Source organism: Delphinus delphis, chromosome 2 (genome assembly GCF_949987515.2).
Source record: "Delphinus delphis chromosome 2, mDelDel1.2, whole genome shotgun sequence".
NCBI classification, from domain to species: Eukaryota; Metazoa; Chordata; class Mammalia; order Artiodactyla; family Delphinidae; genus Delphinus; species Delphinus delphis.
Genome location: NC_082684.1, coordinates 175,929,505 through 175,949,774, shown reverse-complemented (window position 1 = coordinate 175,949,774; position 20,270 = coordinate 175,929,505). Strand labels below are relative to the sequence as shown.

General features: G+C 46.3%; 1 protein-coding gene across 5 annotated transcripts in view; it reads left to right on the top strand.

Moving 5' to 3' along the window:
* The window catches only part of SVIL (supervillin), a 235,164-nt gene that overhangs the window by 157,138 nt on the left and 57,756 nt on the right, over positions 1–20,270 (top strand). For 3 of the 5 annotated variants that reach the window (XM_060006356.1, XM_060006357.1, XM_060006355.1), the window contains 8 exons: positions 8,045–8,125; positions 10,639–11,511; positions 12,770–12,804; positions 13,386–13,447; positions 13,704–13,843; positions 16,859–17,102; positions 17,719–18,295; positions 19,120–19,345. In XM_060006356.1, the coding sequence (XP_059862339.1) occupies positions 8,045–8,125; positions 10,639–11,511; positions 12,770–12,804; positions 13,386–13,447; positions 13,704–13,843; positions 16,859–17,102; positions 17,719–18,295; positions 19,120–19,345 (2,238 nt within the window). The remainder of the gene's footprint in view (positions 1–8,044; positions 8,126–10,638; positions 11,512–12,769; positions 12,805–13,385; positions 13,448–13,703; positions 13,844–16,858; positions 17,103–17,718; positions 18,296–19,119; positions 19,346–20,270) is intronic. The other 2 variants (XM_060006359.1, XM_060006358.1) reach the window with 1 other exon arrangement.

The window sequence follows — 20,270 nt, the reverse complement described above, 5'->3', positions numbered from 1 at the left end:
CAGAGTTCTTTCCATGACACGCTGCTCTTGTTATTAATGTCAGTTCTGTTTTCCATCATAGTGGAAAAGAGGTTTTGCTGGTTTTGACCTTTGAAGGTTAGAAACTTCAGGAAAGAAGGTCAGGGATATTATAGAAACCATTTATGTGGATTTACATAAGGTATTTAAGGACCTCATCCTCATAAACAAAATGAAAACATATAGTCTGGGGGGACTCAAACTCAATAGATATCTGTCCATCCACCCAGACCTCAGAAGTCTTGATTTATGGGTTAATTTCAGCTCTGAAGTAGTTTAAGAAAACTATCTTGTGCCAGGCACTGTGCTCTTGGGTGGGCGTGTCATTTTTTTTTAAGTGTGGGAGATATAACTACAACACGGTGAGGCTGATAAGGTTACACAGCTCGAGGCTGGGTGACATGGGGACACCAAGATGAGGTATTCAACCTTCTCCCTTGGAGAGGCGGGCATAGTTGAACCAAGTCCTTAAGGATGTGGTGAGTTTGCTAGACGTGGAGGGGAGGCTGCTTCAGGTGACCTAGAAGGAGGGGGACGGGATGAAGCAGGAGAGCCAGGTGGGGACCAACCATAGAGCATCTTATGACAAGGCATTTGGCCTTCTCCTTGTGGACAGTACAGTGGGAAGTGTCTGAAGGATTTTAAAACAAGTATGCTCGATGATGTACTTTAGAAAGATAGCGGTGGAGGATTGGGGGGGATTGGTCTGAAGGAGAATCGATTACAGTCAGGGAGGTCACTAAAGAGGTGGTTGCAGTTACCCGGGCATGAAGTGATGGAGTCTGGTTCCACGTTGGGCTTGGTCCTGTTTGGCATTTCATCAGATGATCTGGGAGATGCCAGTGTTAGGGTGGTCAGATTTCTGGAGGAGGGACTGTATAAATAAATTTGATGATAGCAAAAGAGAGAGGGAGGGGAGAGGGAGGGATGGAGAGAGAGAGGGGAGAGGGTGGGATGGAGAGAGAAGAGATTAGAGGGAGGGTGAGAGAGAGAGAAGGAAGAGAGAACATGAGCATGGAGGCGAGAGAGCACATGTACCTGGAACGATGGCTGGAAACTAACAAGATGAAATTTAAGAAAGTCCTGTATTTAGAAGGGGAAAAAAAAATCAATGTACAAGTTCAGGATTGGGGAAACCTGATTTAATAGCAGTTCATGGGAAACAGACCTAGAACTTTTAGTTGACAGTAAGTCCTTTATTTGACTGCCAAAATGGCTAGTCCAATCTTAGGGGACATTAATGAACATGAACTGTCAATAGCACAGGTAGCACTGGTCCACCTGTGCTCTCTGCAGTGCTCAGATCACATCTGGGGATCTCATTCTCCTTGGGCTATCAACCTATGAGAGCACGTTCAGAGAGTCCACCTTCCCATCTGCCTGCTTTCTTGACCTCTCCAAGTTTGTATAAGCTTCTGTCTGTCTTAGGAGAAACCTAAGAGTCATTTTGGGAGTCTCTTACACATTCTCTGGTGCTTAGATTCCCAAAGCAGTCTGTTCTTCTCTTTATCAGACTGTGCTTTTCCCAGCACGGTTATAAAACTGTAGCTTGAATTGGTGCAGGGAGCCCTAGTGTTACCAGGCTGGCTTCTGGTTGATGATGATTCTGCCAAAAGGGGGAAAGGAGAGAAAGAGCTCAGGAACCAGATGAGGTGTCTCACAAATGCAGCTTCAGCTGCACCTCACGTCTCAGGAAGAGGGGCATCTCAGTGCCCAGCATCCTACAGCAAAGCGGACGCACCCAGACAGGGATGTTCACGATTTTGTCAGGATGCCCCCAAACATGGCGCCTTGAATCTGGTATTAAGCCAATCTGTAAGATGGGTAAGGACGATCTCAGTGATAGCATTGCTTTAGTAGAAGCCTTACAGGAAGGGTAGATACCGTGTCTCAGTCACTTTCCTATCTCCTTCCCAGCATCTAACACATACCAAGGGGCTCCATCAGTCATTTCTGAATGAATGTTCTGCTGTTTTCCATGTCTTCATAAAGTGTCAAGAGGCAGTAGCAGTGCCACCTGAAACAGCCAGTCATCAGCCCACAACGTATAAGGGACTTGCAAGGAATGTAAGTCTTGGGTCCTTTCCTTCCTCAAGAAAGTTATGCTGGGAAGAAGATGCCATTGAACTGCACAGCAGACTCAGGGATGGTCATTTATATTCTGGTCCAAGCCTTTCATCTAACTGTGGACCAGTGACCCCAATCAGCAGAGTACACTTGGAGTAGCCCTTGCTTCTACTACCAGGCTCTGTCCACTTTGTCTGGGCTTAGAATCCTTGTATGTGGTCTTGAGTCCACATAAATACTGCACAGCTGTGAGTGGGGCTCGTGATACGTGAGCCAAAAAGCCGCTGGCCGCTTTGACGAGCCGCTGGCCTTGTCAATGCAGCCTCCAGCCCCGAAAGGCTGATTCTAGGCTGGTCTCAAGGCAGTTGAATCCCTGCATGACTTTGCTTGGTTACTTCATTAGAAGCCAAGCAGGAGATGTGGAAACCCAAATGGATCTGGGAACAGGAAACTTGATCCCCCCTCCGAAGGCCACCCCGGCCCCTGCCGCAGACTCCACCCTTCCCTCCAGCCCTCCGTCCTTCACCCTTTCTTGGCCGAGATCGCAGCATTTGGCGTTTAGCACTGAGATTAGCCCCGAGGGAGCCTGGGTGAAATTGGTTATCTAACATGTTTATCTTGCTTCTGCCCCAAGAAGACTCTATTTCTACCTTTTGATCACTCAAGAAAGCTTCACTCTATAACCTGGTGGTGGGATATTTTTAAAAATGTTTTTGAGGTACGGTTGATTTACAGTGTTGTGTTAATTTCTGCTGTGTAGCAAAGGGATTCAGTTACACACACACACATTCTTTTTCATCCTCTTTTCCATGGTGGTTTATCACAGGATATTGAATACAGTCCCCTGTGCTTTACAGTAGGGTCTTGTCGTTGATGCATCCTGTACATAATAGTTTGCCTCTGCTCACCCCACACTCCACTCCTTCCTCCCCACCCCCCCTTGGCAACCACAAGTCTGTTCTCCATGTCCCAACAGTGATTTTTTTTTTTTTTTTTTTTTTTGCGGTACGTGGGCCTCTCACTGTTGTGGCCTCTCCTGTTGCGGAGCACAGGCTGCGGATGCGCAGGCTCAGTGGCCATGGCTCACGGGCCCAGCCACTCCGCGGCATGTGGAATCCTCCCGGACCGGGGCACGAACCCACGTCCCCTGCATCGGCAGGCGGACTCTCAACCACTGCGCCACCAGGGAAGCTCCAACAGTGATATATTTTTAAATTGAGGTATAATTTACATCAGACTGCATGTAGTATTTTAAGGACACAGGCTGGTGAATTGGGGAAATGTGTAAGCATTACCCCTGTCTAGAGAGAAAAAGTTTCGTCACCGCTGTGCCTCTCTCCACCTACATTGATTCTTGACTTTGTAAGGACCTCACTTAGCTCTCATACAGAAGCTGGTAGTGTCATATATTCAATCATTATGTTTGTATGACACTAATCCTTCCCACTGTTAACTTGTTAACCGAGCGTAATTATTAAAAAATAGTTAAGCATAATGTTAAGAGACACAAAATAACAACGTCCACGCAAGATTTAAAAAACAGAGAAAAGAACCCGTGGCTTCATTGCCACTCTCCAGATGTGATCTCTTTTTTTTTTTCACATTTTGAAACACTCACCTGCTATTATTATGTCTTCAAAACAATGCCCCCAGGCTCCAGAAATAAATTTTGTCCCTTGATAAAATGATGTATCTTTTCATCTGAGCCTGGGCCTCCCCTAGCTCCCTGGTGGAAAACTTGGTCCCAAACTTCCATCATGTTCCGTAGGTTTGGGAGCCTGTGGGTTAGCGAGATCAGTGCTGCACTTCAATTCACCATTTTGGGGAGCCAGGGCATACCTTTCATCAAAAGGAAGAGACTGACACAGACATGGAGAACAGACTGGTGGTGCCGAGGGGGAGGGGGCTGGGGGAGGGATGGAGTGGAAGTGTGGGATGAGCAGATGCAAACTAGTGCCTATAGGATGGATAAACAGCAAGGTCCTACTGTAGAGCACTGGGGACTATATTCAGTATCCTGTGATAAACCATCATGGAAAAGAATTTTTAAAAGAATGTGTGTGTGTATATATATATATATATATATATGTATAACTGACTTTGCTGTACAGGAGAACTTAACACAACATTATAAATCGACTGTACTTCAAGGAATAGATAATAATTAAAATTTTAAAAAGTAATGATTAAAATAAAAGAAGCGATTGGGGCTGCTGTTTGATATAAAGTGGTTAGGACAGTCTCTCTGATAAGATAGGCGTGGAGCAGAGACCTACATAAAGAGAGGCAGCGAGCCGTGTAGCTCTGGAGGTGGACGGTTCCAGGGAGATGCAGCCCCTGCAAAGGCCTGAGTGGACACCATGTGTGGAGCGTTTGAGGCAACCCCCAGTCACCAGTGAGGCAGGAGCCTGGAGGGGGGTGGAGTGATGGGGTGACATTGGTGAGATGTGTCAGGTGAGGTGGGCAGGTCAGTGGGGACCTGTTGCCCATCATGAGGGCTTTGGGTTTTGCTCTAGATGATGTGTGCAGCCATATAAGGGTTTCCAAGAAAAGAATGACCAATCTGCCTCCCATTTTAAGACGATTACTGTGGCTGCGGACCTGGTAGGGGGGCAAGCATGAGAACAGGTGGAATAATTAAGAGGTCATCTCAGTAATCTAGGTGAGAGAGGACGGTGGCTTGAACTTGCGTGAACGCAGCAGAGGTCGTGAAAAGAGGTCATCTCTTGAAGGGAACCAGTAGGATTTGCTGATGGCTTGGATGTGACGTAAGAGAGAAACAGAGGAGTTAAAGGTGAGTCTCCGTTTTCTGGCCGGGGCAGCTCAGAGCAGGGCGTTGCCAATGGCTGAAATAGGGAAGACGCCAGCACAAGCTGAGTTTGGAGGGAAATCGAGAGTTCATGTTTGGACAGGTAAACTTTAAGATGCCTGTTAGGTACCCAAATGGCAATGAACCCAAGAGCCTGAGTTCCAAGGGAGGGAGCGGATGGGGAGAAACCACTGGCAGACGGTCCGCAGGGGAGTGGAAGCTGGTGAGATCGTCACGGCCTTGATTACTGAGGAGGAAAGGAGACAGAGCCGTGGAGCCCCCTGAGCTTTAGAGGGGCAGGCGGGGAGGCAGAGTCGACAAGGACGGTGAGGAGTGAAGGAGGGGCAGGTGAAGGGGGCGACCGCCGGCTGCAGTGGGTGAGTCAGAGAAGGGCGGAGAAGCGGCCACGCTCTGTGACATGGAGCAGACCAAGTGCCCAGGACAGCCTCGTGGACAGTGAACGTTTCATTAAATTTAGGTCTCTCCCCACCTGCCCCACCTTCTTTCTGGATTTGATGGCAGAAAACCTCACCTTAGTAAGTGCCTTGGCCGACCTCAAGGGTCCTGAAAGCCTTACTTGGAGAAATGCTCTTCCAAATCCCTCCTGCTTTGAATTGACTTAGGGCGAGCTCAGGCTGGACCCACTCTCCTTACATGTGGGAGGTGACTCACCAGGAACTCACAGACGTGCAGTGCTGTGTCGTCTTGGAGAGGAAAGGCAAGGAGGAGACCAGCATTGTGAAGGGTTCACTGCGGTCTCCACGTGATGCCTTCACATTCGTTTACGTCTTGTCACATACATTTGTATTTATCATATGTGAAGCGTCAGGCTTTGAGTATCCACCACGATGGTAGTGGTTATTTGGCTTTTTGGCTAGTCCCACATCTAAGTTGTGATGGATAAATGGATCCCAGCAGATCCCCCAGGTCTGGGTATGATTTCATTTTACAAATGCTGACCTCAACATATTCTTAAACAACCCCCTGATAAGTTTGTTTGCTTTTGTTTGTCTTTGTTTTTATCTTTAGTTTTTTCTTCTAGTTTTATTGAGATATAGTTGACATACAGCACTGTGTAAGTTTCAGGTGTGCAACATCATGATTTGACGTATACACGTCATGAAACGATGACCAGAGTAAGTTGAGTGTGCTTCATCATCTCATATAGATAGATACAAAGTCAAAGAAATAGAAAAAGAGTATTTTTCCTTGTGATGAGAACTCTTAGGATTCACTCTTAACAACTTCCATATATAAAATACAGCAGTGTTCGTTATATTTACCACGTTGTACATTACATCCTGAGAACTTATTGGTCTCATAAGTGGCCTGATAATTTTTTAGGGCAATACTGACCAAGGTTTATTCTGATTAATGAAGGTTATATTCAGAAAGTTGTATAGCATATGTCACAGTTTGCAAAGCATTCTGTCGTACAAAAAGCATTTGAGCCTTAAAATGGCTCTGGGATGTAGGCGTATGAGTTACTAACTGATGATTTTCCAAAGCAGGCATCCATCGCTCTCTCTTCTTCCTCTGTGTCCTGAGCCACATCAGTTGCCTCCTTTCCGGGCCACAGAGGATATGCCAGACTATTCCTATGTTTAAATAAATGTCGAGAAGTTAGACCCTTTATTGTTGGAAATAAGATGACTTCCCATACATCTGACTTTTTTATTTACCCCGAGCTAAATGGCTATAATACTGGAGACGGGGAGGGGTGGAGGGGTCATTGCTTTGGGTGTAGCAAGACTGGGGAACACCTAGTTCCACACCTAGTCGTGACAGATTTCAGTGGTCGCAGCAAAATGCAGGGTAGTGATGATCGACAGGTTCTTGCCTGTGAGCTCAAACCAAAACCCAAATTAAAATGATTTTAGAAAATTAAGAGAATTTTATTTTAATTATTATTCTATTCTGTTCTATTCTTTTGGAAATTACTTTGATCTGTAATGTGTTTCCAGCCTGGTCTTGAAGGACTCTTACAGGTAGGTTGGCAAGCTTTTGAGCTGGTAAACATTTTAACTAGCCTGTAGAATTTCCATGCTTTCATTTTACATTGTGAGAGGGTACAGGTCGGTGGTTTGAGTATTCCTCCTGTGTCTCGCTCTGCATAATGACCACAAGGTTTTCCTTGCCTATGATTTTTTGGTAAGGTATCTTCAGCCTGGCGTTATTACTTTGTCACATTCGGGCTTGCATTATATTCGATTGTGCGTTGAGGAGTGAATGTATAAATCCTATTTTATCCTGCCTAGCACGGTGTAAGTTTTTAATGGCTGGCATGGTACTGATTCACCTTTGCTACTTCTCAGAGCCCAGCTCAGTGCTTTGTACATAGTTGGAACTCAGTAAACATTTATCAGATGGACTTGCATTAGTATTTGGTAACTGTTATGTTGGCTGCATTGTTCAATGACAAATATAAAAGGAAAATATAGAATAGCAATTAAAGATATGAACTTATTGAATTTCTTTTTATTTATTACCTTTATTTGATAGGTACTGTTTTGCATGGACACTATTTTTTTTTTTTTTTTTTTTTTTTTTGCGGTACGCAGGCCTCTCACTGTTGTGGCCTCTCCCATTGTGGAGCACAAGCTCCGGACGCGCAGGCTCAGCAGCCATGGCGCACGGGCCCAGCTGCTCCGCGGCATGTGGGATCTTCCCAGACCGGGGCATGAACCTGCATCCCCTGCATCGGCAGGTGGACTCTTAACCACTGCACCACCAGGGAAGCCCATGGACACTATTTTTATATTTCGCTATTTACCAGTGTACCTTAACACAATTATAGGTGATAAATTAATTGATATTTTTAATCCAGCTTCTTGCAAGAGAATTGTCTGCTATTTGTGGGCAGAGTGTGACTCCTGATACTTTTAAATGACCCCAAAAAACACTTTATTTGGTGGCTTCGGATATATTTATTCGATCTCTTGATTTCAGTACTGGACCAAACGTCCTAGAAATTCCGTGAACTGAATAGAAACCCCATGGCAAAACGTGCTTAGACCTTTTCAAAAGCCAGAATTATTCTTTACTTAAGAAAAATCAGCCTTGAGAGTTTTAAATTATAATAATTAAGTCTGTGTATATGTCGACATTTTCATAGACATTACCTGAAGTTTTGTTTTTTGTACACAATAGTACCGGGAAACCCAAACATGAGTGGTTTCTCCAGAAAGATTCCGAAGGGGACACACCTTCGCTTATCAACTGGCCTTCCAGGTATCTCCCGAGCTCTCGGCTTGCGTTTAGCGACTGCATCTCTGGTCCAGCTGGCTTATGTCCCGCACGTCACCGAAACTAACTCTCCTTTGCCCTCTTTTTGGTGGCAGGACTTTTAAAAGTCATGTGTTCCCAAGGGGCTGCTGGAAATTACTTTCCAATCATTTGCTTCTCTCTTTCTCCTGCCCTAATCCCTGCTAATGTCAATAGTGTTTCCCTCAGCTTCTCTTTTGGAAACTCTTCTGGCTACACCTCTGGCTTTTTCTCCTTTCTCACACTCACGTGCTGCCAGGAAGGGGCAGTAGTGACGATGTAACCAGCATCTCTGGGCTGCTCCCCTGAACCAGGCTAACCAGCTAGTGTCCTATCTTGTCAGCAGCTGCCCCTGCCCCGCCCTGCCCATCCAGCCTCCTCCTTTCCGTGTTGCCTGTCCCTCAACCATTGGCACAGCTACATTTAGGGCATGTGGTTTTCAAAGCAGACAAGACCCCCTCTTGTTTCATTGTTAAGGCTGGGGGCAGGGAGAGGCAGCAGGAGTTAGAATGAATAAGTCATTGGGAGGACAAAACACCCATATATTGAGTTTCTGACAGTCACTTTGTTCTTGGCCAAGGGCAACGTTCAGATTGTCTCTGGTGAGAAGGACACATATTCCGCAGGAGAACTTGAACCACATTTCCAGCCGCCTTTTGATTAACAAAGATTATAAATATGAAAACATCCAGCACTGGCTAGTCTCTGGGAAGAGTAACAACCCAGAATGCTTTCTTTCCCCTCTGAATTGTTCATAGTAACTGCCTTTTAGGTGTCATTGATTTTTTTTTAATGAAATATAGATAGATACCTTGCATCTTACGCTGAAAAACATGTAGGTATTTATATCAAATTCAGCAGGGTGCCTTTGTCCTTTAAGGAAATAGTCCCTTCCAAAAAATAAATATCAGAAGCAATTATTTTTGCTGAGTAATCTTGAGTAAATAAAGGTTTTACGTTCCTCAAGAAATCGCTTTTCCCACTTCAAAAGCATTTCTTTATTTTTTAAAGATTATCCCCAGGAAGGAATCCATTCCTAAGCAGTCTGAATGGTTTCTTCTTCCTCACTATGTGGTATTTTAAAAAAGTAAAAACAAGAACTAGTTTGCACTATTGGACATTTACTCTTTGCTAAGCACTAAACCGCGAACTTTGCAGACATCACATTATTTCCATTTAAAAGGTGAAGCAGCTGGGGCAGGTAGGTTACCTGAGACCATACAGCTGGAACTGGCTGAGTCAGGCTTTGAAAAGAGGTCTCCTGGGACCCACAGCCAGTGCTCTTGGCTACAGTCATAAGAAAAGGTTGGTAGCTTTTGAAATGGATTTCAGTTTTGCTCTCAGATACTTAAATAGCTCTAGAAACAACCAGAGCCCTCCCTTTTTAGATTAGTTTTTAACTGAGGGCCTAATGGCAATTCCAGAGGGGAGAGAATGTTCAGTGCATTAATTCTTTCAACAAATATCTTTTTTTCCTAACGTTCTTCTTAGCGCTCGAATTGCTAGACGTCATGGTGTCTTAACTGGTCACACGTTTTCTGAATGATTGAATGTAGTCTGCATGGCATGAAAAAGTTTGTGACTGTTGAGTGCTTGAAAAGAGGTAATCGTCTGATATATCTTGAGCTCAATAAAAAATAATAATAATCACGAATGCTCTGACATTTACAGGAGACAATGAAATTTTTTTTCAGTGGGAATCTACAATTTTTATTAATCATATTCATACACAAAAATAGAAGGGGCTCACAGAAATATCACTTTCAATACGTATCTCATAAATGCCTACAGTTTGTGCTTTAACTTACAAGAGGGAATAGGTGCTGGGCAAAGGGATTTAGCTAAGGTACCACAAAAAGCTTAGAACGAACGAGTGGAGAGCTAACTCCTGAAAGTAGGAATTAGTCTAATATGCACACCGGAGGTCTGCACACAACTATCTTCGATAAATGCAAAACTACCACAAATAAAATTCTCTTAGACCTCAGACCAACAAGCACCAAGCTTTTCTGAATGTAAATATAATTTTGAGCGGTAAGCAAGGTCGAGCAGGAGACAGTGAAATTACATATGGTCTGCAGGCTTGTAAACGCCTGGAAGCTGTCCCTGCCCCTTACACTGGGCCTGTCCATGTGGAACACGTACCAACCCATAGCCCAGCCTCAGCGTGCCCTGGTGCATACCCGTGGTGCCTATTAATGAATCGTTCTGTGGCTTCTGAGTATTCATCTAGTCGGAAGGCATCCATTCTCTCCCAGGGTAGCATCTGACCCCTCTTAGCCTTACAGAAGGAAGGGTGAGTTTGGCATTTGGCAACAACTCAGACTCCCTCTGGCAAACAGCAGTGGGTTTCTGACACTGACTCCACCCGCCCCCACCCCCAAGATGCTTTTCCATTCTCTGGGCATCCCTGATCTGCACACACATGCTCTCTTCCCCTTAAGCAGTTACTGCACTTAAATCCTTTTTCTTTCTTAAAGAGTTAAAGTTAGAGAAAAACTGGTGAGAGAGGAGAGTGCTCGCAGCAGCCCTGAACTTGCCCCTGAGTCCTTAACTCAGAGGAGACACCAGCCAGTGCCAGGCCATTACCTGGCCTTTCGGTCAGAGAACTCAGCCTTCGATAGGGTCTCGGGCAAGGCAGCCAGCTCTGCACGACAGCCCATCCACGGCTACGTCCAACCGGCAGATCCCAGTCACACCATCACGCTGGCAACCTCGGACACCCCAGAAAGCGCATCCGAGTACAGCTGGGTGGAGTCGGCCACCCAGACCGTCACAAAGCCTCCCCCCTCGAAGGTTCTAGAAGGTGAGAGAAGAGATACCCCGGTTCTCCATATTTGTGAGTCAAAAGCAGAGGACGATATGCTCTTCTCTGAAGCTCTGGAGAAAAGCAGGAAAACGCTTTTCGCTTTGGAGGATCGTGGGCCTGGGAGAAGCCAGGAAGACCCCCCTGGAACCGAGGACTCGGGTAAGCCCGCTGCTAGCACAGTCACCTCGGAACCTCAGAAGGAACCTGAAAGCCTGGCCCGCCCGCCTCCAGCTCAGCAGCCCACGGAGAGGATGGGCCGAAGCGAAATGGTTGTGTATGTTCAGAGCGAGTCTGTGTCCCAAGGTCACAGGAAGGAGGCAGAGCCCATGAGGAAGCGCAAGGTCCTCACCCGCTCGCTGTCTGACTACACGGGCCCGCCTCAGCTGCAGGCCGCGAAGGCCACGGCCCCGGCTTCCAAGCGCGACCCGGAGCCGCAGGCGTCCAAGGCTGAGTCGGAAGTGGGCCTGCTGGACACCAAGGTCTCCGTCGCCCAGCTCTGCAATGTGTTCCTGCAGTCAGCCCGGGCCAGCGAGAGACCCGAGCTGTAGGTGATGTCCATGCGTCCCCCCGATGTGTCACTTGCACGTCCTTGGCAGAGTTAATTCACTTCTCGACTTGTGTGGTGTCCTGCCTTGAGTCTTACCAGCTTAGCTCACAAGTGTGTGCAGGGCAGACCATCCAGGACATGGCTCCACGACTACCAGTCTGCTTTCGCCTACTAACGGGGAGCTCTAGAGTGTCGGGTCTCGCAATGTTCCATCTCCCGACGTGCATGGTAGAGGCATGCAGTGGGATTTGGCGGTGTTCGTGCCTTGACTCACCGAGTTGCATAAACCTGTGCTTTCTTCCCTCTCTCTGTCTCCCCGTCTCCCTTCTGTCCACCTTCTCCCCACGACTGTAAAAGCCATTCACGGGTCGAGGGGTCAAGCGAAGGTGCTGGCTTGCCTACCAGCGTGGAACGGGAGAGAGGGTCCCGGAAACCAAGACGCTATTTTTCTCCTGGTGAAAGTAGAAAGACTTCTGAGAGATTTAGAACTCAACCCATAACCTCAGCAGAACGAAAGGAATCAGATAGGTAGGCATGTGTCTGTCAAGTTCCCTGGTCTAGGAACTTAGAAGAAATCCTATGGGAATTTCTATCCCAGGGATGGTCCCGATACTGTTTCAATGGGATGTGATGACTCTGTAATTCTCCCATCTGAGCTATACGGGATATTTATTTGGCTCTTGTAAATGTATCTTTAAAGAATGTTGACCATGACGACACTATCACCACGTAGTTTTCAGTTGCGTTCAAATGGTAAGAAGTGAGAAACGTTATTCATTTAAGGGTATAAAATTTTTATGCCCTTGTTAAGTTAGAATCCAGATGGACCGTCCACCAGATGTTACGGTGAAAAGGGATTTTATATTCAGTTTATAAACGTCTACCTGCGTGTTATCTGTGAGTTTTTAATCTTATCGTATGCGAATGCAGAGAAATGAAAGGGTTCGTCCAAAGGGTGATGATCAGTCGTCTTTAATGAGTCGTACCTGGTCCTGGTTTGTCTGCACAAGGTGAAACACCTAGCCGGTCTGTGTGCACACGTAGCCCATGGTGTCCACAGCTGTCCACGTGTGTCCATAGCTGTCCACGCGTGTCCACAGCTGTCCACGCGTGTCCACAGCTAGAATTGCTACCAGGGGGATATTCTTTAAGAGACTTTAACTGCAGTTTTATTTTCACTTTTAGTTTATCCTTGGATCTTCCACTCCCACCAGCTAATTGTTAGTTATTATTTTTTTGCTAATGTCTTTCCCAGGTCAACTTCAAATTCAGAAATGCCAGCTGCAGAGGGCAAGTATCTGTCTTTTTCTTCTTTGTCATCTCACCCAGATTAGATTTAGATCATAAGATTTTTGCTTCTGGAAAGAATGAGATGATGGAACATACTGTGTTCTTTCTGGCAGGTTTTCTTCCTGTGAATACAATAAAGCCTAGTTGAGATTTTCACACGCACTTTCCCTTAGTGCCAAGAGAGAGAACGGAGCCGTGAACCATACTAAAACAACTGATTGGAATCGAAGAAGCAGACTTTTCTTGTTGCTTTCTTGTTACTATTTAACAATAAAGAAGAGAAGTTCCTTCCATAAAATCTCTTCTTAGTTCCATAATATCTATACTTAAGTCAAATATTGTAGTAGAAAATTATGGCCCAGACAGGAGCTCCGTTTGGTTAATTGCAGTGGGAACTAGTACCTTTTCAGAAGCAGAAGGATAGCCTCCCCCGCCAAGGGGAAAGTATTGCCTGTTGTCATTTTTAGTATATCTAAGAATTCTCACATTCAGAGGATTTCCAGGTCAGCCCTGGGAAACGTTTCACGGGCTTTCCCTACGTTTTCTAATGACATCCAGTTTTCACCTGTGACCTTTTACAGATGAAGAGAAGGTGGATGAGCGAGCCAGGCTGAGCGTTGCTGCGAAGAGGCTGCTCTTCAGGGTAAGATGTGCTGAAGGGCTGTCGGAGAAGCCGTCACCTCTGTGGGCGGCCCCGCGGCCAGCCTGCTGCCTGCGCCGGCCCTGGGCCCACCTGCGCTTCTCTCCTCCGGTGTGGCTGGCGTGTGCGCTGCTGACGCCGATGCTGCCTCTCGGGGTGCCCCTCCTCTAGGTCCTGCAGGGGAACAGAGTCGCGACATTCTGCAGCCCCGACTCCCTTTCCCCCAACTTATCAGGATCCACACTGTTTCCAATCTCAGGAAATGGAAAAGTCATTTGACGAGAAGAACGTTCCGAAGCGCCGCTCCAGGAATGCAGCCGTAGAGCAGAGGCTGCGGCGTCTGCAGGACCGATCCCACACGCAGCCTGTCACCACCGAGGAGGTGGTCATTGCAGCCACGTAAGTGCCCTTGGGGCCTTTGGGCCTTGGCTGTAAGGTCTTCTTTTTAAAGAAAGATTTAAAGACTTTTAAAATGAGGAGGTCGGAAGACGGTTCAGTTAGAAGCCACGGAGAAGTAGGTGTTTAGGGATTTTCCTTGCTCTGGTGTCTCTGAACTTTGTAAAGGGATGTGTTACCTATTGTATCTCCTAGAAGAACATGAAGAGGAATTTTGTTTAATTTCTTTTTGCCTGTGCATTTTTTTTATCTCTTTGCAATGGAAAATTTAAATCAGAAGAGTAGATGGGGTAATATCATGAGCCTTCATGTCCTCGTCACTCAGTCCCTACGGCCAACGACCCCCGGCCCCCCTTGCTCTACCTGTATTCTCACCCACATCCCACTTCCTGCTGCAGTATTTTCAGGCAAACCCCAGGTATCATTTCAGCCATGAATATTTCAGTCTGTATCTCAAAAAGATAAGGGTTCTCTTGATTTGTTTTTAAATAATCACGAATTTTTAAAGATTAATTGGAAGTTTGATAACTTTCCAAACCGTGGGAGGTAGGTTTTGAGCATTGTCCCAATGTGTTCAGAATGAATCTCCCAAAGTAATTCCTCCAGGGATTACTGCTTCCATTAAAGTGAAAACTTTTACCAGTTTTTTTCAAATTGTTTTCCCCCCAGACACACACATATACACACCCTTCCTGAAAAAATGAAGTTCATCTCATCGAGGGCATCAACAGCCCAACTGTGAACCTGCTGTTCACTTAGCTGCCCTAACTCCCTTCACTTCTCTGTGTATTTGTGGACAAGTACATCTTGTATTCATTGGGAACTCTTAGCAAATCAGTTTTTTGTTTTTGTTTTTAATATTTGAGCAGCTATTGTAAAATAAGAAGCAGCTACCCCTGGGAGCAAAACAGTAAATATAAGCAAGAATTATCCCCTTGTCAGACTCGCTGAATGTACTTTGATGTGCTTATAGGTTATACGAGGACCCTGACTCTAAAAATAGCTTAGAACAACATTGTAAAACACGGACACAACCTACTGCTTTGCTGGTGTTGGTTAATACTGGCTTTCTTTAAAGTTTTTTTTTTTTTTAAACCGGGAACTTATTCTAAATATTCTAAATCCTTTCCAAGCTCTGAAAACCTATCCTTATTCCACTGACTTTGGTCACCTCTGTCTCTTATTTCCGAAGTTTGTAATTGCTTTTCAAGTTCTTTTGTGATTTTCCCTAAGAAATGAGCAAAGGATTTCGTTCCAATATTTTTTGATTTAATGTTTCTGAATTGAAAACTACACCTTCCTTAATGCTTCTTTTCTTCTCTCTCCTTACGAATGTTCCATCTTTGGCAATTGGTTTTAAAGCGAACCTACCCCTGCTTCGTGCTCTGTGGCCACCCACCCTGTAATGACAAGACATCCTAGTCCCACTGTAGCTAAGAGCCCCGGGCAGCCTGCCAGGTACTGGACAGAAGTAGCTGCATGTCGCCCTGAGGGCAGAGGTGCATCTCCAGGTCTTCAATGCCTGTCGTTTGTCTGACAAACAAGGAGTTGTCCCAGGGAACGTGGGGCATTTTGCTTTGTCACCCTGGGGACTTCACGTCGGCCTGTATATGACAGCATTTCATCCACGGCCTTTCATTATGTCTTGGAACTCGGATCCCACTAACCCACTTACCCGTTTGTTTTGTTTGTTTTTCATAACGCTGGTCATCCCTAAAAAGTTTCATTCTTCATCTAAAACACTAGCACTTACTAAAGATTAACAGAAAAATAGGACGTTAACCTGAATGTTGAAAGTCTGATAATACCTAGTTTTTTTTAATCACTTCTAGACATAAATACATGTTTAAAAACAATCCTACCTGTTTCTAATGGATAGAGAGACAATGCCGTTATATTTGGGGATTGGGACAGTAACAGTTTATTGTGTCTGAACTTAGATGTTTTACTGTTTTACTGTTATGTTTTCAATGGTGGTGTTTTAAAATGATGTCCTTAAGGCACGTAAATATCCCCTCTGTTTTATTATCTTGGGCCAAATGCAAAGGCTAAAGCTAAAATTAAAAGAAGGAAAATGACAGTGCAGAAGTAGAGCTGGCCTCGTCCAGAAGCGGGGCTCTCTTTGGGGAAGCGGGTTGCCATCATTCCTAGTTCTTTGCTGGACCTCAGGAAAGATGCCAAGACTCAGGTCCCCTTACTCCCATCCTCACTGTGCCCTGGAAAACTGACACTGCTCTCGTCTGGGACAACTTGTAAGGCGCTGGTTAATCAGAGTCGAGGCAGAATATATTTTTCACTGGATTTAGAATTAGATTTTCCAGTGGCAGAAGGGACATTGTCTTAGACCTTCAAAGATGAACTGACCCGGTAACTAGAAGGCTTCTCCTCTACCTGGAAGCGGGAGGGATTTATCAGCCCCGACATTTCCTTCACTTTGCAAGTTACCTGGAATTTCAGATTTAACTACCTTTCAGGAGACAGGTAGAAACCTATGAGAGAAAATACTAGACTAAAAAGAGGGAGAGAATCTTTACAATTAAGCTATTTGTGTTTAGCAAGTGAAACTCAAAACCCTGTGTTGTAGATAGCGCTGTTGATAGAATGACTGTGTTATTTCCTATTTATTTAAAATGTAAAGACCACCTGCTGAACCACACCTTTAGATAATGTCTAAATATGCAGTAGGTGATGTCTGCGGACTCCCTTTAGCCGTATTTATCGTTGATACTAACAGTACAGCTCAGCTCTCCAAGATAAGGTATACCAAGGCGACTTTCATTCCTTAAATAGGCAATTCAATTTTTAGAAATAATTCAGAGCTGAAAGTCTGCTCTGTGTGATATTGACCATGCGAGGGTCTCCAGCCTACGCTGTCGTCTTGTTAATAGCTAACCAGCTGCCGGGAAAGATACGCCCTTTTTCCAATTGAAGTGACACCTTGAAGAAAGTTAACAGACACACTTGGCAGTGGGCTTCTGTTTGTCTCCCTGTGTGTGGTTGACTTTTGCCCCCTTTCAGACTGCAGGCATCTGCTCACCAGAAGGCGTTAGCCAGAGACCAGGCGAATGAGGGCAAAGATTCTGCTGAGCAAGGAGAACCTGACATCTCCACCCTGAGCTTAGCGGAGAAGTTGGCCTTGTTTAACAAACTGTCCCAGCCGGTCTCAAAAGCGATTTCAACGCGGAACAGATTAGATGTGAGACACAGGAGGATGAATGCTCGCTATCAAACCCAACCGGTCACGCTTGGAGAGGTGGAACAGGTGGGTGGCCTGTGACCCAGCTCCAATTCGCACGTATGTCCTTAAAAGATGGGAACACGGTGTCCCTCTGAGGTTAGCGTATAGTTAGGGCGTCTACCTGTAAACTATGTTACCTGTCGTTACTTGGTAATAACTTCGTTCTTAAGGAGGATATAACCATGCCGAGGATGGATCTCTTCTCTTGTTCGCATCATGGCTGAAATCATCTGAGTTGGGTCCCTTTCGGGGAGAAAAATAGGGCGCATGACCTGCTTTTCACCCAGATGATTTGATTAACGAGACGCATCTGTACAGCTACGTCTAGGATTGGTTTCTCACCCAGAGAAGCAGGAAAACTGCCCCAAGTGCAGTGTCTCCATCCGCGTCAATCCATACGGCAGTGTGTGCATAGGCGGTGTTCTTATTGTTTAATGTTTGTTTGTTCATTTGGCTGCACCAGGTCTGAGGTGCGGCGTGCAGGATCTTTAGCTGCAGATCTAGTTCCCTGACCAGGGATCAACCCCCACCCCGGGCCCCCTGCATTGGGAGTGCGGAGTTCCTAACCACTGGACCGCCAGGGAGTTCCCTAGGTGGTGTTTTTACATCAGCCTTTTCCTTTTGAACTGTGTCCTCCCAGGTGCAAAGTGGCAAGCTCAGCCCTTTCTGCCCCACTGTTAACACATCTGTGTCCACCCCGGCGTCTACCGTCACCCCCATGTACGCAGGGAATCTTCGGACAAAGCCACCGCTGGATGACAGCTCCGGTGCCGCTGAGCAGAAGTTTCCGTCTTCGCTAGAAAGTTCAGACTCTCCAGTTAGAAGCATCCTGAAATCCCAGGGCTGGCAGTCTTCGGTAGAGGCTGGTGGGAGCAAAGGAATGTCGAGAGAATTTGAAGAGACAGAAAGCAAGGGAGTCTTGACAGGTGGAGATGGTGGTGTTACGAAGTACGGGTCCTTGGAGGAAGCAGAGCCATCCTACCCCATGCTTAGCAGAGTCCGGGAAGGAAATGGCCACAAGGAGCCCATCTATGCTGTTCCGAGAAGGGGAAGCCTGGAGCTCGCCCATCCTCCCGCGGCTCAGTTCGGTGATGAACCGAAGGAATTTTCCACTGCACAAAGCACCGCACAGGGGAGCCCGGACTGGAAGGACAGGCAGCTCTTTGAAGAGAAGGTGGATGTGGAGAATGTCACGAAGAGGAAGTTTTCGCTGAAAGGTAACTTACCACTTACTGCTCCTTTCCTTTCTGCTTGGCGGGTCGCGTGTGTTTGGGATTGCTTTTAACTGAATTATGAAGGCAGTTGACAACTAAGTGTTAAGTGTTGATTGAAAGTCCAGTGTGAATCGCACCCTCCTCTTGGACCCGGCTTGTTTGGTGGACTCATCAACGTTTCTGCCATAAAAATACCTGAAGCGCTTTCCCACATCTTGATAAGGGTTTTTGATGACTTTTGTCACGTTAACTGACACGACAGCCTTGTGAACCCCTAGCTCTTCTGGCCCCTTTTAGAAATTGGTGACCCCAAAGGTCCCGGGCTGGGTGAGCATATAGGGGATAGGGCTGGAGCCCAGTCTCTGGGTTTCAGGTTCTCTTCCTAGATCCTTCTCGTGCAGACTGGCAAGCCGTGCTGCGTGGGACTGTAATTCTCTTTCTGCATTTCCATGAAATGATAGTGTGTCAATTATAATAGTGGCTTTGCTTTGGGAGTCTGACCCATGTGAAATGTCAAAGTATTGTCTTGGAGGCGTAGAAACATTCTGCAGTGTGTAGTCCAAACCGACTTCCTGTGTGTCGCACGCAGGAAAAGACCAGTTGTCACAAAAGAAGTCGCTGGGTGGAGTCATCCACGGGGAAGTTTGGTTTTCTCAGGGACTAGAGCATGCCCTAGATTTGCATAAATCCAAGTGGATTGGGTAGCCTGCCATGTGCCCACGGACTGAACTCCAAGTGCGGGTCATCCGGGGTCGGGGTCGGGGTGAAGGGCTCGAAGAATGCTTGCGCAGGGGAGTAAGTGCTGACAGGGCTCCGTTGCTTCCCAGCGGCAGAGTTCCTGGATCTCACTGCTGAGCAGACAGGCGCAGCTGCCGGGAGACCAGTCGCTCAGACTGCAGCCCCCGTGTCCTGGAAGCAGCAAGATCCCTCTGAACAGCCGCAGGAGAAGCGCTGTCGGAGTCCGTGCGCAATGTTTGCTGCTGAAGAGATCAAAGCACCAGCGGCGGAGGGCATCCTCGACTCTCCCAGCAAAACCATGTCCATTAAAGAAAGGTAACGAGATTTAATGATTGAGAAGGAACTCTACTGGTGGGAGGGCGTCGTACAACTTACTTTTAGAAAAAGATCTGAGGAATGGGCGGAGAGAGAAACTCATGAATCCAGCTACCAGAGGGACTGTGCTCTCAGGGCATCTGAGAGGAAACCGCGTTTATCCCCATGCCTGGTTTCCTGACGCTGGGAGATGCCGCTTCAAGACTCAGACGAGGAGACAAACAGAAACAGGCTTTTGCCTGCTTCTTTTGTTGGTGCTTCTGTTTTCTTTTTTTATACTCGGTTCTCTGACCAGCCAGTGACGGGAGCAGAGATCTGGGCTCTTTCCCTTTCAGATACACATGGCTTGAAATTGAACGTGTCCACTGCTTGTGACTGTTTGTCAGTGTAAATTATATGCGGAGGGAATGGATAACAATTAACATTTAGGACAGAAATCCTCGGGATTAGAATCTGAGTTGTGTTTATCTCACAGAAAGTAAAATGGGCGACTCTTCTGCACTGCATCTAGACATTTCCTATCAGGTAATAGCTATGAAAGACTACATTTGAGGATTAAATAACACTGAGCGCTCATTTCATTCAAAGAGTCACGGAGGGTTCAGAGGAGATAAAGGGGACAGATACAAAGAATCGGAGTGAAATATTTGGGGTTGTATTTTCCGTGTTAGCCTTTAGCGGAGGATGTGAGTGACAGGAGGACTGGGTCCGGAATGTTCTCGTGAATTTCCCAATTTGATTGGCAGAAGCATGGTTCCGCCCACGCTGATCCCTCCTTAGCACCTCCACTGTTCAGGAGTTTTCTTGCTCTGGGCGGCACTGGCCAGACTGAGGAGGCGTGGGTGTTGGGGCCAAAGGAGTGGAGCGAAATACAGGGAGTGACACTTGGATCAGGGAAGCAGTTTGGCCCATTCTGGAATGAAGT